Source organism: Coturnix japonica, chromosome 4, assembly GCF_001577835.2.
Source record: "Coturnix japonica isolate 7356 chromosome 4, Coturnix japonica 2.1, whole genome shotgun sequence".
Taxonomy (NCBI): domain Eukaryota; kingdom Metazoa; phylum Chordata; class Aves; order Galliformes; family Phasianidae; genus Coturnix; species Coturnix japonica.
Window position 1 is genome coordinate 30,352,740 of NC_029519.1, and position 19,025 is coordinate 30,371,764.

Sequence of the window (19,025 nt, forward strand, 5' to 3'; positions counted from 1 at the left end):
TTGCTGATGTTTATATACAAAGAAAAATAAAACACTGGAAAACTGTTGTGGCTCGTTCTGTGGAACTGGAGCAGTCACAGTCCAACTGCAGTCTGCCAGCTGTACCCAGGAACCAAGACACAATCGTGTTGCAGTGTTCAGCTACGCTGGCTAAAAAGTGAAGGCTCCTGTAACACCTCAGCATGCTAAGATTGACAAAATGTCAGGGGGACAGATGGAGTGGGAAATAGGCTTTGCAGGTGGAAGGAAAAGCTCTGAAATGTGTCTAATCAGTGTCAAATGGAGCCTTCTGTAATTTTTCTTCTGAAGTCCAAAGAGCATGCCCTGAAAAGTGACCATTCAGCTTGTGTTGTAGTAAGGATAAATCATTTGTGTTGTGTTACTCGTGTAAGTCAACAACACCCTTAAGTGGCAAAAAGACACCTTGGCTCCAAAAATTGGAGCCTAGTCTTACTAGAATGCTATCTAAATGGATTCTCTTTAAATAGTAGGTTTTATAATAAAGTGAAGATTCTTAGCGTGGTATTTTTGCTTGGGAATCACTAACATTTGGGGCCTCTGCATGTTTTTATTAATATGTTTAATTTGTCTTGTGTCAGTTATATATGTATATATATATTTTTATATACATGTTGATTGTAATTACAGTTGGTGGGGCAGAGAGCTTTCTTTATCTTAAGTTGTCAGGTTCTGTGTCAGCTTGGCTGTAATGATAAGTTACACAGTGTTGAAGGAAAGTTTGTATATAATGTCATGCAGGCATGCCATTCCCCATGCAAAACCATGACATGAGTAAAATGCTATTCTGTAATGCTACCACATTACTGCTCCCTGGCCCAGCTTTCCTCCTCCTCTTAACCGGCTTAATGCTTTTCCCTGGTCTTCAGGTGCCAGTACTGCAGTGTTCCTAATGTCCTGGCTGCCCTACAGACCTGCTGTCTTCTCCCTAGAACAAGGAAAAGGAAGAGGGAGGGTAATGCTGTTCTACCAGTGATTAGGTAGGGCTCTGTGTTTTCCTATTGCTCTTCACTGTGTCTGCATAGCCTCTGAGTTTAGGACAACAAATGAAATAACTGCAAAGTGTTCTGAGCTGACAGTATGGGAAATACTCCTCAGGAGTAAACGTATGCAGATAACGCCCTTATTCACTAGCAACACTTGCCTGTATTTCAATGAATTTCTCACTGTGATGTGTTACTGGTGTGTCCTTGACATGTGAATGTTGTGCACCTGAAGAAGCCGAGTTCTTACTTGCTAAGGAAAATGCTTCTAGGTGTTTGAAAATTTGCTGCCACTTTAATTGCACTTTTTTCTTACTATCAGTTAAAAATGAAGAAGAACGAAGCATCACTTGAACAGAAGGTGCTTCAGAGGCATCTGTAAATGTATTTCAAGGAAAGGTCTCCTTTATTTCCAATGTTTTCAGCTTAAATTTGCAGTGCCAGCAATGCATGCTAAGTTTGGCACAGGGTTTGTCACCACATAACCTCAGTAGAGCAGCGGTGTCTCAAGTGAAAGGTATTCCTGCCGAGGTAAAACTCTTGAAATGTGGTTATTTGTAACGTTACTTTCACAAACACTTAACTAGCTCCTACAGGGGCTGTTTGCAGACCTTCGTCGTGCTGTACAACACGTGGGAAAGGCCTATAATAAACCCCAACGTGCCCCACCCGCTTCGCTGGAGAGCTGACCCCGGTGCCAGGTGGGTGCCGCCGCCTCTCAGGGCCCGCGCCTCGCGCTCTGCCCGGTGCCGTAGCTCATCCGCCCGCCTGACCAGCCGCTTCCAAGCGGAGCCGACAGGCGCGTCCCACGTTACGCGGTTCTCAGCGCGGTTGCTAAGCGGGCCCCGTCCCCGCGTTAAAGGAATCCCGCCCGGCCTCCTTTCGTCCCGTTGCGCGCGCCCCCCACGGAGCCCGGGGCGCGGCCCTTGTGAGCTCACCGCGCCGCCGGGGTGGCCGCCGCCCTCCGAGCCGGCGGCTGGCAGCGAGCGGCCTCTTCGCTCCTCCCTCCTGCCCCCGCCGCGGTCGCCGGCGGAGGGGCCGCCGGAGCTGACAGGGGAGCCCCGGGAGACGGGGCGGAGCGGCGGCGGCCGGAGGAGGAGAGACGGCCGCCCCGCCTCGGCGCCCGTCCCCCTTCCCCCGAGGGCCGCTCGCGGCGGCCGGCAGGGCATGTCCGCCGCGCAGGTGTCCGCCGCGCCCGCCGAGCGCCCGGCCTGGGGCGCCGAGGGCCGGGACGGGCCGACGGAAGGGGCCCGGCGGAGAGAGCCCGCTTCTACCGGCGGGAAGGAGGCCTCGGAAAGCGGCGGCCGGCGAGAGCCCGAGCCCGAGGAGCGGCGACGGCAGGCGGCGGCCGAAGCCCCTCCGCCCAAGGAGAACCCGTGGACGAAGCGCAGAGCCGCGAGGGACGACGCGGCCGACGGGCAGCTCGTGCTGCGGGAGCCAGGTGCGGGGCGAGCCGCAGGGCCGGGCGGGCGGGGAGCTGGCGGGGTGCTGGCCGGCGCCGTGCGTCGCTTTCGGTTCTGCGGAAACACCGCGTGTGCCGGGGACGGCGCGTCCGTCCCCTCCTCCCCCGGCTCCGCTTTCCGCAGCGCTGCACGCGGCCGGCCCCGACAGCCCGTGCTTCTACATACATGGGCAGGGCGGCGGCGGGCGCTGCAGGCCCGGCACCGCGAGCGGAACGCTGAGCAGACCGTGCGGTGCTCTGACATGTAGGAGCTCTGCTGAATCCCCGCTGCTTTCCTGTTGCTCGGCTCTTTGTTTCTGTTTTGCTTTGGTTAGTTGGTTTTTGTTTTTTTTTTTTTTCTTTGTTGTTTTTTACCTGTTTATATAATTTCCCCGTTCAGTTCACTCCCGAGTTTTGCTTTTTAGGGCTCGTGAAGGCCTTAGTGTTAACAGCTGTAGTTCACTCACTCGTGCTGATGGTCAGTTCAGGCTGCTTCTGTGGGAAGAGATGGAGCGAGGGCAGCTTGATGCAATTTGCTGGTCTTTAATTACCACAAATGCAGAATAAAGGTGTGTGAGAGCTCCATACGGACTGCAGACCCGGCTGAAATAGCCCGGCGTTTGCCTTGGGCCCCTGAGAAGTTCCTCGAAGTCAGCACTTCTCGGAGTGCTGCTGTCGGCTGGAAGCAGCTGCCAGCCCCACATAACATGCCTGGTGTGTGCTCCCCGTGCTCTGTGCCGTGCTCCCGAGGGTTCCTGACAGCCCCGCTTGTGTTCTCATGGTCACTTTTATCCTGGAATTAATTGAGTGCCTCCCTCACCAAGAGAAATATACCCCTTGACACTTCCAAGCATGCGTATCGTGCAGGCAGACAGAAATGCTCTCCAGACCGCAGAACCTTTATTTAACTGAAGATGAAACCTTTTGGCAGCACGTGTGTCCATCTGTACCATCGGGCCTTGCTGTCTGTGTGTACTGACGCACTCGTAAATGCCGACTTAGCGTGGCTCCTGTAGCCCGGTGCTGTGCTGCAGTCCTGCCCGTGCATGACAGGGAGCTCGTCACCTGCCCGGGCTGCTGGGACAGTCCCAATAATAGTACAGTGGGAGCTGCTTTGGTGCACTATTGCCTTGTGGGCCTAGTGGGGGCCTGTGCTGGAAATGCTGCTCTTTGCTGAGGTTTTGCTTCCCACTTAAGTCAAAACACAAAAATAGTTGTTGGGGGAAGAGAGAATGGAAGCGTGGAGTCCATGCACCACATATGTTATGTGCACAGTGTGATTATTTCAGAGAGCTTTAAACTGTTATTCATCTGTACAGAAGTTATTGTTTATTAAATGACTGCCTAACTGTGCTGTTGCACTGGAGTAACTATTGCAGTGACAAGTGCAGAATTCAGCAAGTAGAGGAGCTGCTGGTGACAGTGGTACCAGTAAAAGGCATGTGAGGAGGGATGTGCTGTGGGGTGGCTGCCACGGGGAACTTTGGGGTGAGTCACTGCTTACTGCTTGTGGAGCATGGAGTGGCTGATCCAGCGGGGCTGAGAGAGGGAGTGACTGCGTGTGTGTGTGTGTGCCCCCATCTGCAGGAGATGTGTTCTGAGGAACCGAACTGACAAAGCAGTGTCAGCCGCGCCAGGCCCTTATAAGTGTGGTAGTATGGAAACTACGCATGTGAAATAGTAAGTAGGTGGGCAGATGCGCTGCTGGGATGGAATGTAAAACCGTCCATGCAGGGGATAATAAAACTGAAAAGAATCTCGCATCAAAGTAGCAGCTGAATCCTGTTCAACTCGTTGATCTTGGCCTAATTTGCTGAAAGTTTCCTGACACAAGCATGTGTGGCGGCGTGCTCAGTGATAGTTACACGCGGAGAAAGCTGCTTCCAGGCAGTCACCTCTGGCCATCCATGTGCTGTGGTGTTACTCATCTGTACCAGAGGCAGAACCAGCTCCTTCTTTTGAAGGCAACTGCTAAATCACTGGTCAGACAATAGAAGGAAAAAGTAATGGGAAAAGCTTAAAAGTCTTTCCCGGTGAAAGAATTCTGTCCAAGCATTGTTACCTTTTAATTTTGGGTGTCGGATATGTCAGTAGGTTTTAATAACATGGCGGTAAACCAAACGCCTCACATAGACGTACTGGATGTTTTTACGGTGTGTTTGTTAGTACAGATGGGTGTTTTGGAGTAAGCCTTTTATTAAACTCCTAAGTAGAAGAATTTCAGAATGATACAACTGCTGCTGCTAATCTGCAGTTAATTCGTGGAGAAAGACATGTAGCAATATGAAACTGCCAGTGAAGTTCATGGGTTCCTATCTAAGCCCAGGATCGATGGAACAGGAAGGCAGCTTTGGCAGGGGCTGCCCATGGTTGAAGGCAGTTCTTGCAGTCCTCCCTGCTTCTCCTGTACTGCTGAGCTTTCAATGCATCTTCATTCCTCCAAGTTGAAACTCAGTGATTAAGAGAGGAACGCTGTAAGGAGGAAGTGCTGTGTAATCATGTTGATAACCATTTTTTACCAGGTAACAAGATAAGTTTTGTTTTAAATGGAGCCAAGGAGATGTGTCGCTACTGAAGCCGTGTAGCAACCTGGCATTATTCCTGTTTTCCTTGTCTTTCCTTTGAGTCTTGTTTTATCTTAGCCTGCCCTTGGAGCCAGGCTCTCCCAAAAGAGGTTGGTTACCCTTCCTCCACTTTAGTAATTCCCAGCGTGGAACTGTTGAACTGATTTTATTCAAAAGTTCTTCCACCTCTTTGATAAAATACTGCTTTATTTATTTATTTATTTATTATTAAAATAAGCTTCTAAAAGGGAACCCAAGCAACAAGACCCGTGGTCTGTACAGCTGATCCTGGCCTCTAATGAGTTATTAGGTAATTATTCAAGATCAGTCCATGAAATCTATGGACATATTCTTTAAAGCAAAATATCTACAGTAAGTGAGTTTGTTTCCTAGTGTATTAGTGATATTGTAGTTGATCAAAGTAACTGCATGCTTCAGTCTTTCATATCTTGCTCAATTTGTCATTCTTCAGTCCATTGATTTTTGGACATTGAGGACACCCTTCATCTGCTTGATGTTTCAGTGGCAGAAACTGATTCACGTGTGCTGTTGATTGGCTGTGGTCTGTTAGTAAGCAGGTGTTGCAGGTACACCTTAGTGAAGGTGCTGTGTTACTAAGGATAACAGACTTTACAGTTTTGATGAGTAAATGGACAAATGATCTGATTATCGAATCCTTTGGTGTATCTTGTGCAAATGCTGTTATTATTTCTCATGAATTCACTGTAAGTTTGAATAGCAGCTCTTTTATTTTAAGAATTATCAAGCGTTACATCAGCAATTATCCCACCCCTGAAAGAATAGAAGCATTCTATATAAATAGAAACATTCTCAAATCTGCTGCCTATGTTTTCCAGACCTATGACAGTGCATAGAACACAACATACATCTGCATGCATGGTAGGGTTTTTCTTTGGTTACTAAACTGGAGACTTGTTAGAAGAGAGAAATGCATCCTGCTGCCCAGAGCTTCCATGCAGACCTGGCTGGCTGTGCTCTGCCTCAGCATGAGAGCTTTTGTAGAAACTGAGCCACAGGTTGCAGCTTTCTATGAAGCCGCTAAGGGCCAAATAATAGTAGAAATGTAGCAGAGGAGAAGTAAGAGGTGTAATGATTTACTCATTGTATGTTGGGGACTTTCATTCCTATTGATTGTTCAGCACTTCTTACATTAAAAAGCTGCTCCTGTCTATAAGCATGTGGAAGGATGCAGGTGACATAATGCAGTGCCTTGGTTTGTTCAAGTAGCGTGAGGAAGTTGGTCCAGCTAATGCTGTTTTGCTATAAAATGCTTGAACTACTGTAGGAAAGGATGTTGGCATAGATGACTGTTTTTTAATTACCTATATATATCTAGGTCATCTTAGATCATAAATCCACGCTCTAAATTTAAACTGTCGTATGTTCCAAGGGATTATTTTGTCACGTTTGCAAGAACTATATATGTATTTGTTTAAAATAAATAAAAGGTTTATAAAATAAATAGGTTAAAATAAACCTATTTTGCCTCTCAGTTGATGATGCTTTGGTGATGCATCTTTATGTGTAAACTTCACTCCTCAACCTCTGTTGATTGAGGTAAAATTTCTAAGGGAGCCCATGTTTTGTTCTTTTACTCTCACCCTCCTCCCCCCACCCCTTATCTTTTCTTTCATGCTTCACACTAAAATCCAGCTCCCAGATGATAAGCTGGCCGGCCAGGAGAGGTCAGCTACATCTGGGTCTGAATGAGACTCTGGAAAGCTGGAGGAGCTCATGCTGGGGAGCATGGCTGAGCTCACTGGCCTTTCTGCTCGGAATGGGCACTGTCAGCTAGACGATGTTGTTGCCTGATGTTAATTTTCTTTTTACTTAGTGTGCAAATGTATCTTTTAAGTCTTGGATTACTACATGTTAGATTCATAAACAGATAAGAAAGGTTACTTACAAAGCAAGTTGGGTCTCATTTGACTTGATTCAGGTGGCCTGTGTTGCTGCCTTGAATAATATCTCATGACTAAGGTACTGCGGTGACGCCAAGTTGGCTTTTTTTCCTGTTTAATTGCCTGCTTTGCCAAGGATGCACTGAGAGAAGCTGTGACAGAGCAGTCCTTGGGTAGCAATTTTACTAAAAGTGCTGTGAGGTGGAAAAAGGGCTTCGGTAGGGTAACCAAACAGCTAAAAGGAGAGCTCTGTTTGGGAAGCAAACACTGTGGCTGGTCAGTTTGCTGTGGCAGGCAATTGGCAGCTTTGTTGTTGGCGCAAATTAGCTTGTTGCTCCATGACTACAACCTTTTTTTGCCTAACTTCGTAGAGGAAGGTAGTTTCCTATTGAATGGTAAGTAAAAATTAAGATCATGCAGTCATTATGTGTACTGGGTATGAGGGTGGGGTTCAAAGAGTGAAGCTGCAATGAGGAAGATTAGCGAAGTCAGTGGATGCCAGAGAGATAAGGGCTAAGGAGTTGATGTTATCCTCAAGGAAGTAACAATCCTCTTGTGATTTCAGCTATGCTCAATGGTTTGAGCTTGGCTTTCAGTGAAAGGCTGAAAAAAACTAACATTAAAGATTGTAGCTGCTTCTCCATGGGGAAAACAAAACAAAACACATAGGGATACTAAGGCAGATGGAATAATGTAATTAAATAATATGCTTAGTGAGAACTGAATGAAAATAGGAGAAACTAAAAGGTGGTTTTATCTGTCTGGATCTATTCTCCCAGGAGAAGTTATCTGGTAGTAGTTCTGTTCCTATTGAGTTGTTCCAAACACACACACACACACCCCTCCCCAGTACTCAAGAAAAAAGCTAGAGCACAATTAAATGGGAGGAAAATGAGAAAATGGCATTTGTGTACAGAATGGAAATTGCATATATATTAAAAGGCATAATGAATTCAAATGGACACTGTTGCTCAGGAGGAGTGTTGTTATTATGAAGGTTAGGTCTTAGGATGGCTCTGAAAATGTATGGGGATCAGCTTTCTCACCATTAGTGATATCTATCGTAAACAGTTTTTGTAACTTGTGGGATCTGAACATGAAAATGCATCAGCCTTACAGTTATTTTGTCTTTGCGTTGTTCCTTTTATTTCTTCTTCTGTTGCTTTGCTTAGTTTCTGAGCAGTGTGACTCAATTCTTTAGCAGTTGTGTGACTGCTTATAAACTGAACTTACTAGGAACTTGTCAATATGTAGCAGCTCTTTTTTTCATGCTCATATAGTGGTAAATTTCTTGAATGAATCACATGCTTTAAATGTACCTTCTTATATTTGGGTATTTGTTTGGGGTCTCATTTTTGCTGATACCTGAATTAAAATTCCAGTGTTTAGAGATAGTCCTGGCATTGTAGCTCATCAAATGCTTACATGCTGTTATATAATATTCTGTTCATCTGTTTTTTCGGGGCTATTTACACTTGTGAGTTTGAGTTTTTCAATGTCATATGCTCTTAGTTGTCTTAGGGAAATACTCTTGTAGTAATTGTGTCTATGAATGTTCATTGGCTTCAATACCAAGGCCACTAAAAAAACACTGCTGTAATATGCTAGATAGTAGAAAAATTGTTAAAGAATTCCTTATGCTTCTTCAGCACAACTTATTGCGTCACCTGAAAGTATTTTTTGCTGTTGTTCTTTTTCAGAACTAGAGAATTCCACTAAACATGTAAAAGCAGCGAAAGCCAGGACAAAGAAATGCAGCAAGGTTTGTATTTGCCAGAAGAACATTTAGTTTGGAGTTAGTGCAGTACTTATATTAGAAGCCCCAGTTAATGTAACCTGCTTATCTAAACTGGCGTTTAGCTCTGCCGATAATACGGTAGGAAAATGAAATCATTTCAAGGAAATGTTTCTTGTCGTAAATATTCACAGTGGCAAACAACTGCTGCTGTTAAAAAAGGAGGAAAAAAAAAAGTTATTTTGAAGTTAAGAACAAAAACTTCTTTTTCTTCTACTTTGATGATGGTTAATTTTGAAGCCAGAGAAAGGTTTAAAAAAAAAAAAAAACAAACACAAGAAAATTGAAATTAGAAAATGAAAGTGGTGTGAGTACAAGGGGGGTTTGAAGGAGTCTTGAGATTATATAAAATGGGTAGGGGCTATAATGAAACAATGTGATTTGAGGATGTGGGATGATAGGTTGGCTTTGGAAATGCTGTTTCTGTGTTATGTCAGCAATGAGTGTTATTTCATGTTCTGTTGTAAAATGATGATGGCAGGAGAGGCATTGAACCCTCTTACTGAACAGTTAAATTCCTAAAATGTTGTACAGCTGTGCCTTCTTAGATTGAGTAAAACCAGTGCTCAAGGGTCTTCCAAATGCTAAGGGGTGTTTAGAGAGGTAGATACCTTTAAAGCAAGTAGGGAGCCATCTATAAGACAACAGTTAGCACTGAACATTGTTCTTTGTGTACTTCAGGCTGAATTCGTCAGTCTGTTTTAACAACAGAATGTAGAAAATTTTGCTTGCTTATCATCTTTATTTGGCCATGTCCACTTACATATTCTGAGTGAAGACATTCTTTAGACAGTTGGTAGGTACCTCACTTTGGATGTAATTGCAAAGATTGGTTACTTCTGCCATTGATCTATTTTGCTTGTTTATTTTCTTTGTATTTCTCAGCTTTTAAGAATTGCTAATTCTAGCAGCTTTGTTCAAATGGGGATAGTCTTGTCAGGACAGTCATCTTCCATGTTTTAAAAGGGACTGGATCTAGAAAGTAACACAAACTGTGACTGTCTTTGCAGGCTGGTGATTTTGTTGATATCGGAGACTGGCCGACACCAAGTGAAACAGCAAACAATGAAGTAAGTATTTATTGTTATCTGCAATATTATTTCACTAAGAATCACGTGGCCTTCTGTGATTCATGCGGTTGCCTCAGAACATATTTTCCACGTTCTGGAGTTTCAGCAGAAATGTTGTAAATAATTCCAAATGCCAGTCTTAATTGTCTACCCTAATATGAGAATGTCCAAACCCTTCACAAGCGTATGCACACTTTATAGCTTGGCCTGTGTGAACATGTAGAGTAAAAAAGCACTGTATTTAATCCACCATATATTTCTTTTATTTCCTTTTCTGCTCTTCCAAGAGGTTTATGAACAGCTGCAGATCTGTAACTGTTGGGACTGAGAGCACGCTGCACTCTCTTGTGCTTAAATTGTTCTACGCATAGGTATCCTGGGAATTATCAGAGGAATATGGATGGATAAAAGATGTATTTTCCTATTGCCAATGTCATCAGATTCTTTGCTTTACAATATCTCAAGTGATATGTGCATGATTTATCTCAGACCTCTTTTATGTTACGTTATTTAAGGCAACAAAGCATAGAGAATTCCCTTATATTTGGTGCTGTTTCACTCTGTACTTTAGTCCTAGCAAAGCATCTCTGATTTTTCTGCTGTTTTCATGGTGAGGGAAACCAGAAGATTTGGGTTCAGCACTGTGTGTTCTGTGAAAGCTTCCAAATAGAAGCTGGAAAAGAGCAGATTAAGGTAGTTCAATGTGAGTCATTTGTCCTGTGGGCTCAGTTTCTAACACCCTCCCTTTCCCCCAGTTAAGTCTTATGTTTTTTGTTTATATCAGCAGCTACACATCCTCAGGTTTCTCACCAGGCTTTTCACGTTACAGGTCAAACTTGTAGATGTCTGTATATTTGACACAGCACTATGTTTTCTTCTAGGTAGAATTTGCCTCTTCTAGTAGATTTTTATACAGGATCTCGGAGAAAATCTTTGGTGTTTCTAGAAGTATCTTTAAAATCTGAGCAGATTGTATGCAGATAAATTAATGGTCATTCAGTTGCTGAAATACCAGTGGGAATATTTTAGCGTAGATGTACATGCCACTGTGTAGTAAATCCTCACAGTGCAGGATTTATATAAGATCCCTGATTTAACTTCTCTTCGGTATTGATAAGTTCTGTCACTGACATTCCAGCTGGTTGTTGAAATGGTGCTGTTCCACTGCTGTTCACAGGGGAACAGTGGTAATATATTTAACAATACCATGAGGGATGCATGTTGATAGACTCATTCTCTGAGGCTGCTGACTTACTGGATAACGTTAGGAAGTATGTAACTGCTGGGCAGCAAACTCCTGTTTGATTATTCAATAAACTAGAGACAGTTTTGTCTGTGCATTTTATACCTTTGATGTAAAATGCACATCCTTTTCATTTGGCGCAGTCTAATGACTCAAAAATGCCATTTCTGAAGATTTTGCTGTCAATTTTTCTATGGAACGTTTCTCATTTGTAATTTTTTGGATACACCTTTTGTAATACGTGAGATGTAGGAGGCTGCTGTGGTGCAGAGAATTCTGTAACAATGCCTATAAAAATAAATTCCATATCATATGTGTTCTGATTTTCAGAAAAGGAGAGTGTTTACTGATCTTAGTTCTGACAGACTGAATAGCATTTAAAGACTTACAATTTATATCTTTTAATAATACTCTCAAGTGTTACTGCTGATCTATAACTAAGTCTAGAATATGCTTATTTTACTACTTCCTTTTTATTTTATTTTTATGGGTGTCTGGAAAACATGCACCCATATGTTTTGTGTTCTGTAACAGCACAGTGCTTGAACATCTATTGGTTGCATGAAATTCAGTGTGACTGGTAATTTCTGTACAGTACTAATCAGAGTGGATGAGACAATTGTTGTACGTTCTGTAGCTTTGCATCTTCATGTTAAAAACTAAACCAGAGCCTGTTCCTTTTAAAGTATTGTTTTCATAGTCTTGCCAGACTAACAGAAAATAGTTATATTTTTAAAAAGACTTCACAGAGCAACACGGTTGTTAAAACTCACCATCCTGAAGATTTCAAGAACAGCTAATAGTAAAGGAATTTTAATAGGTGGAAGAAATTTATCTTTCACTATCAGCAGCTGTGCTGTCAGAAATAATTACCAGTATCTTTTTCAGTGCAAGACTGTAAGTCACAGTAAGAAGCCTGCAAACAGAAAAGAAAAGGAGGAGAAATTTGATCAGAAGGGCAATAATGGAACCAAGGACAACCTGGAGGCTAATCCAAATGGTCCAGGAGATAACATGAGTGAAGATGAAGGTCAAACTAACAACCAAAGGAAAAAAGGTTTGTCTGGGTACTGTGTGTAGTGCAGTAATTAATTGTTGATGCACTGATGTTAATTCCAGTCAAATGACTTGATGGAACATTTTGTTTTGCATTTTTTAGGTAATAACAGGATATATTGTGTTAGGAAGGTTAAAATGGGCCTCCCTTCTTAGGTTTTAGAGCGTCTTATTTAGTCAAATAGGAATTCTGGAGAAAAAACAGCTCATGTCCTCCTGATGATGTATGGAGCTCTGACAGAAAATCTATGGAAAATTGTGGTTTCATTTGATTATCATCTCTGAGATTTCTATCCACTGAGTAGGTAGAACTGTGTTTGTTTAATTTCATACACATATATGCATACATAACACTATAGGTGTTACCTTTTTAATTTTCGTATCTTGCTAGTAGCTTACATCTTGATCACTTGAGAACTAAACCAGATTTGTTGTTTCCTCTTGATCCAATCTGTTACATTAAAAATAGGAAGCAGTCATTTGTTTTTCTTGGTCAATAAACTTGAGTGAGATGAAGACAGAATTGAGGTAGCTTTGTAATATTGCTGCTATCAGTGGTTTCTTGATTCCTTGTTGATATCTCTTCAGATCCTAAAGACCTTTGTTGTTTAGATTTGTTAATCTTGCCATGTGTATATTAAAAAATAGAACCCTGTAGTGCTTTTAACTTTTTTTTTTTTTTTTAAATCTAAATTAAAGTACAAAGCAAAGCATGCCACAGGAACAAGCTTGTTTTTTTTCCCCCTTCCAGTGTGGATTATGAGTGTAATGTGTTACAAAGTTCACAATATCAATCAAGCATAGAACAGTGAATATTATCACTAAGTAAATTGCCAAGTAGATGTTTAGGCCAGCCTACAGCAAGGTACAGCCTTGCTTACCATTTTCGATGCACAGAAATTAATTTAATCTGAATGTCTTGATGTAAAACTGCTATACCACAGCAAAATTCTCAGGATGTTTTGTATGGCTAGTGATTAAAATCTTTATTTCAGTAATTAACCTGACATGCTATATTTTACATAATGTTTCATTTGCAAATTGTGAAATTATTTAATAATGAATTCAGTGTATGTATTTAACTGTGTATTTATGGAGCGTGCATACTTCTAAAAATTAATTAAAAGCTCACCTTCATTTACTTCATGTAAGGTTACCTTTCATCTTGAAACGTTCTTGTTTACTGCATCTGTTGTTCAATCATTTATTGTATCTTAATACAATGTTAAGCTGCTTCTCCTAGTTTTTTAACATGAAAATTTACTGTTATTTTTAATTTTAAAAGCAGTATTAAATAGAGTCTTAAATGGGATTTGAAACCTCAAGCAGTACTATAATTAAGATAAAATGTTAACTTCTTAAGGTAACAAGCAAAAATGGGTTCCACTTCACTTGGATGATGTAAGGTCAGATAGTCAAGAAAGATCAAGCTCTCGAAGTAGCTCGAGATCCCAGCTGGAAACAAACAAGTTAATACTTCATAACAACAGGCGGAATGAGACAAGAAGTAAGTGGTTTTCAATCTTCTTGGGTCTTCCTCTTTGTTGTAAATGAAACGTGACTTAAAACTTGTTGGCTGTCAGCATAAATCCAGTCAAACTGAACCAGACCCATAGGAAGTACTATGGTGCTCTTTTTTTTTTCCCTCTGATGGTTGATAACACAATAGTAGGTGTTAGATTGGCAGTTGATGTTGAAACTTGACTTGCCAGTACTAAAATCCAATCTAAAAAAAGTAGTGTTAATATTTGCCAGTAATTCGTAAAAATAAATAAATTGTACCACGGTGTAATATTGAAGTTTTAAATTGAAAAGTCTTTTTTAAAACTTCAATATTAGTTTATTATTATTTTTTAATTCATCAGAATTGTAGCATATCAGTCAATGACTCTTCTGACTAAAAGAGCTTGAAAACAGTCTGTTTTTACAGTCTGTGCTGGTTCAGAACTATATGTTCTCCTGACGGCTAACGAGTATATCTTCGGCCACAGTATCACAGTGCAGAAAGTCTTTTATAATAGTCTTTTAATAAGGTTGCTCTGTCCTGCTCTACTCCTGTTCTGGCAGTTTGTTGCTGCCAGAGCAGTTGCTTGTGGGACGATTCTTTGAAATCTGCATTGGCAATTCTTCTGGTACCGTTCTCTTAAGTTCACTTTCCCAGTATGTTTCTTACCATGGCCATGCAAAAAGCTGTACTAGCACAACAGAGTGGACAGTGCACCATAGCTGATACTGCCTTTGGTCTTTAGGTATTCTACATACAGCTGTGTCAGAAAGCAGAACTCGCAGGCTGACTCTGACTCTATGGTTTGTACATTTGCATTTAAGTTTCAGAATTGCATTAACAATTCAAGTGTTTGCTCCCTGTAGTAAGAAGTGGTGCTGTACACCACTGAGATGAATTTTGTTTTTGAAGTCATTTTAGAAACACTGATACAAGAGTTTTATCTGGATGTCTGAGGAGCAGAAAAGGGCAGAGCAAGAATTTTTACTAGTGCTTCACTTCAGCAATTATTTCTCAGGAGGAACAAACTTCTAGTGTAAACTTTACATCAAGGCTGTGGTCGTTTGAGATGAATTTCAGGGTGAGGAAACATAAAACCTCTTCTATTCTTTGGAAGTATTGGTTATTTAAATTCAAACAAACCAAACCTCTGTCGGGCTTAAATATAACAGTTACTCTTGAACGCATTATTTGCAGGATTTTTGCATGTGTGTAGGAGCTGTATGTACACTCAGTGCAAAATGAAACTGGCTGGGGGAAATACTTCAAGTAATGCCACGTTTGGAATTTGTAAGGGGCTGAGGTCCAAATTCCCCTAGAGAAAAACACATACTGACTAGGACATTTGTAAATTCAAGTTATTATTTGACCAATAATAAAATATAGAAACTTGAATGTACAAGCATACTGATTTTGTTGCAGGGTTTCTTAAAGATAATTACTAGTAAAGCAGGATTTCTAATTGGAATGAAAAAAATATGTCTTTAATCAGTCCTATGTTGAAGTTAGCAGCTCTCAGTGACATCAGATGGAGTTTGTATACCCAGCCATTCTTCTGACAAAGGGGTTCCCTGGTATATGGGGATGACTTTACAGAGCTGTCTTAGATTTACCTGTGCCAGCAAAGAAGGGATTCTTCTCCATTTAGGGGAAGATCAGTAGAGAATAAAATAGTGCTGTTTAAAAGGCTGAGTCAAGGGAGTGGTAAATGGCTGCTTCTGGGAACAAAAGGGAGGTTCCGGAGAGTCTTGGAAATCCTCCCCAGAGCAGAGTTATCAAGAGCTAGCAGCCCTGTGTAGCTCTCTGTAACTACTGGGAGTTGTCCACATAAGCAGAGAATATTACCATGCCTCAAAGGAGAATGGCATGATGGTGCATTTGTATCCTATATTTGTTGCATATATTGTGATCCCTGTGCTTCAAAAGCATTGGAGATTGCCAGTCAGCTCATTTACTCCTTATTTCTAGCAGCTCCTACCCACTCACCCTTAGGCAATGCTATGCAAACCTTTCTGTTTGACCCTTCCAGCTCCAGATCTGGCCTTATGGATCAGCTAGCGCAGCAGAGTTTTGGTGGGTTCCTTGAGTGCAAGCTGACAGCTACGTTAGAGAGGACATTCAGCAGTCGTGTGTGCAACAGTTTCATTTCCTTCAATGTTTCAGAGTATCCAAAAAGTAGAGAGTGCTTTTCTGTGCTGTTTTTTAAGGTTAATATCTAGGGATGAATCAGAGGCTAATTAATTGCACTGTGATGTTTAATTATGATTGTGTTATACTTTTTTCTTTTAAAGATTGGCATCGTGATAGAGAAAAGAGGGACGATCACGATGAAGTGTGCAGTGTGAGAAGTGAGGGTGGAAGTGTTCGAGAATTCTCCAGAGGCAGAGGCAGAGGTAGAGGCAAAGGAAGAGGACGAAGCAGAGGAAACCCTAGAAGTATGCAAAGAAATAGATCTGTTTTTTAAACAGTGTTTATAATGTTTATGTTTTTGTATGAAATCAGAGTTATCTCAAGATACATATCCTGTAGCTTGATATTTTCAAGTAGTTTGTGGGTTTTTTGTTTGTTTTAAATCAGATGTTTGAAAGCCAATCATGAAGTAGTGTGCGTATCATGTTTATGTCTTCAAATATGTGCATACCAGACTTAATTAACTTAATTTTCATTTTCACCTACATTTTGAAGGGAACTTTGACTATTCAGTTGGTTATCAAGAACTGTATGGTGAAATAACTGACCAAGCATTTCAACCTGAGCTTAACTCTAGTATGATGTATTACTACGATGATGGAACAGGAGTGCAGATGTATTCTGTGGATGAAGTTCTTCTGAAAGAATATATAAAACGTCAAATGTAAGTAGATTGTTTAGTATGCAAAATGATTGAGAGATCATTTAAGAAAGGGATTAAACACAATTTGGACTGAGTTATCACCCGTTAAATGGTGGGGATGAAGACATTTCAATTTGTTTTTTGATTTGACCTTTACCAGTGTATGTTTGAACTTACTCACAAATGGGGTGAAAAAACATGAGTGATGGGGAGGAATTGTAAGGCAGCCGTTCTGTATCTTGTGCTGTAGCGTGGCTCTAACTCATATACTTTCTTTATTTATGGTACGTAGCCCTTTTTTATGTTGTCATGTAAGTGAGATATGGATGTCTCCGAGCTTGTGTTTTTGAGTACCATCGGTCTGTTTGCTTATAAAGCTCTTCTTGGGTGGTGCAGCTAGAGATTTCCCTTATTTGCTCTCGATTTTGCTTTGAGTGTTCTTGTTAGTTTTATGTTTTCAGAGTGTTTCACTTGAAACATTCAACTGAAAGAGTAGTTTTGCAATGATGCTCGATTTGCTAGTAATCTGAAATGTTTACTTTCTCATGTATACCATTAGGAATGAGAAACCATCTGGAAGACTGATTATCACCAGGAGACATGTCAAAAGGGCCTGGAAACCACTAGTTCATTTTAAAGAGACAGTTTCCACCACTGGCAGATATTTCATCTTCTCTGTACTTGTAATGGCCTTTCCCCACGATGCCTGTGTGGTGGTTTTTTATTGCCCTTGTATTCCATAAAGCAACTTGCTTATTTTATTCTTGCTTCTTTTGTTACAGTTGACGAAAAAAAGGAAGAAAAAAGCCTGTTTAAGGGCAGAAAGTATCTGGCATGTGGCTATCAACTGCAAAACTTCTATTGCAATCTTTTTTGTTACTCTTGCTACCAGGCCCCTATGACACCTGACAGTGGACATGTACCCCCATGTCAGGATAATCGGCCTGCACTGTCCTCAGACAAGTGAGGGAGGAGCACAGACACTCCACTGTTGGCCAGATTTCTGGGCATGCAGTGTAGAATCCAGACCTTCTAAGGTAGGACATGATGATGTCCCCCTCTGGTGAGAAAAATGTCAGTTGCAGCATTGGTCACATCTGACTTCTGGTTACATTTGTGTTTTATTTTAGCGAAAAGAGGTTGGCAGGTGTCTGTAAAAGACAGCATGGCTGGCTAACCAGTGCCATTGGTTGCTTGTCTGATATAATCTCTTCAGGCACTTGGATTATGGAGTTTTCTTTTCAAGAGAGAGAGATTCTTGAGTAGGGTTAGAATATAACTTCACCATTTTTTGTGCTCCTTTAAAAAAAAGGAAAAAAAAAAGTGGTTCTATTATACATTTCTTATATCGCATAAAAATGATGGGAAACCAACTTTATTCATCAGTTACGTGTCATTAACTCATAAATGGAGATGGTTTGGTCTTCCTTTTGTAATTGAGTTCCAAAATATTAAAGTGATTGTGCCAAAGTTGGAAGCATGTACAAAAGCAAGCTGAACAGTATTGTTGGATGTTGGAGTTCCTTATGGAGTCTGAGATCAGTGAGGATGTATTAGAAAAGGGAAATTGTTTTATGTATTGTATTGATGAATTTTAGAACTGTTTACCTGCTTACTAAGGAAAAATGTTAGATGCTGTGTTCAACTGAGTTGATTTGTAATTACAGTAAGAAGTACGCTGCTGTCAGGCAGTTTATGCTTGTCCCAAGAAACAGCTTGATTTACAAGAGGAATATTTGCATTACTCACAAAAATATCATTACTAGTTATTGTTATGGGCTGAAATAATCAGCCTAGAAAGTTTCAGTGCCTTGAAACTCGTCAGTGTGCAATATACAGTGGAACTCCAAGCTCTCTTAAAAACAGATAAATAAAAGCTCAGATGGGCATCCAAGCCTGTATCGATTCCAGAATAAATAAAAGGATTCAGAGGAAAGTAAGAAAAGCGAAGCTGGAGGATGTGTGTTTGTGTTAGATTTGTCCCTCTGCTTAAACAAACTTGTGCATTGTCTCTGTTTTTCATTAATGTTCTTTCAAATTCCTTTTTCTAGAATGATGGACATCAAATGAGGCAGTTTGAGTGAAGTTCAGTCACTGTCCATTTCTGCTTGTGGAATTTTTAATTAGGTGAATGATTACAAGATTTTTACCTTTACTGTATGACTGTAAAGGTACCATTACAAAAATATTTACATGACTTCTGTACTTGTCTATCTTCTAGGCTTTTAGAGGAAAGGATTACATTGGTTCAGCACAGTAAATAGAATATTCTTGAGAGAAACCTTTGTGCACAATTGCTTTGCCGGTCAATTTGCTTAGATCTGAGTAAGGGCTTAATTCTCTGAGAGCTATGTTTGTTCTCTTTGCTATTTATTTCAATTTAACGGCAGTGTGTTCATTTGTTACGTCTTACTGTCCAACTTTGAGGCTTTTGTTTTCATTCTGTTTTGGAGCTGAGTGTTTCATATAGATGGCTTTTGCTTTAAAAGTTTTTTAGCCACCAGAAGTTTTAGAAAGAAATGGTATCAGGCTTCTCTTTGGTTCTCTGATGGCATTGCATTCTGCTCAGTTTGGTCACTTCAGCCTTGAGCCAACT

General features: G+C 41.1%; 1 protein-coding gene across 4 annotated transcripts in view; it reads left to right on the plus strand.

The window, feature by feature from the left end:
* The first annotated feature begins 1,562 nt into the window (after positions 1 to 1,562).
* LARP1B (La ribonucleoprotein 1B) overlaps positions 1,563 to 19,025 on the plus strand; it is a 31,299-nt gene continuing 13,836 nt past the window's right edge. For 2 of the 4 annotated variants that reach the window (XM_015861246.2, XM_015861248.2), the window contains exons 1-7: positions 1,563 to 2,442; positions 8,629 to 8,690; positions 9,734 to 9,793; positions 11,925 to 12,093; positions 13,456 to 13,599; positions 15,888 to 16,031; positions 16,282 to 16,450. In XM_015861246.2, coding sequence (XP_015716732.1) covers positions 2,169 to 2,442; positions 8,629 to 8,690; positions 9,734 to 9,793; positions 11,925 to 12,093; positions 13,456 to 13,599; positions 15,888 to 16,031; positions 16,282 to 16,450 — 1,022 coding nt within the window. In that variant the 5' untranslated portion in view covers positions 1,563 to 2,168. Of the gene's footprint in view, positions 2,443 to 8,628; positions 8,691 to 9,733; positions 9,794 to 11,924; positions 12,094 to 13,455; positions 13,600 to 15,887; positions 16,032 to 16,281; positions 16,451 to 17,343; positions 17,467 to 19,025 lie in introns of those variants that run through there. The other 2 variants (XM_015861249.2, XM_032444579.1) reach the window with 2 other exon arrangements.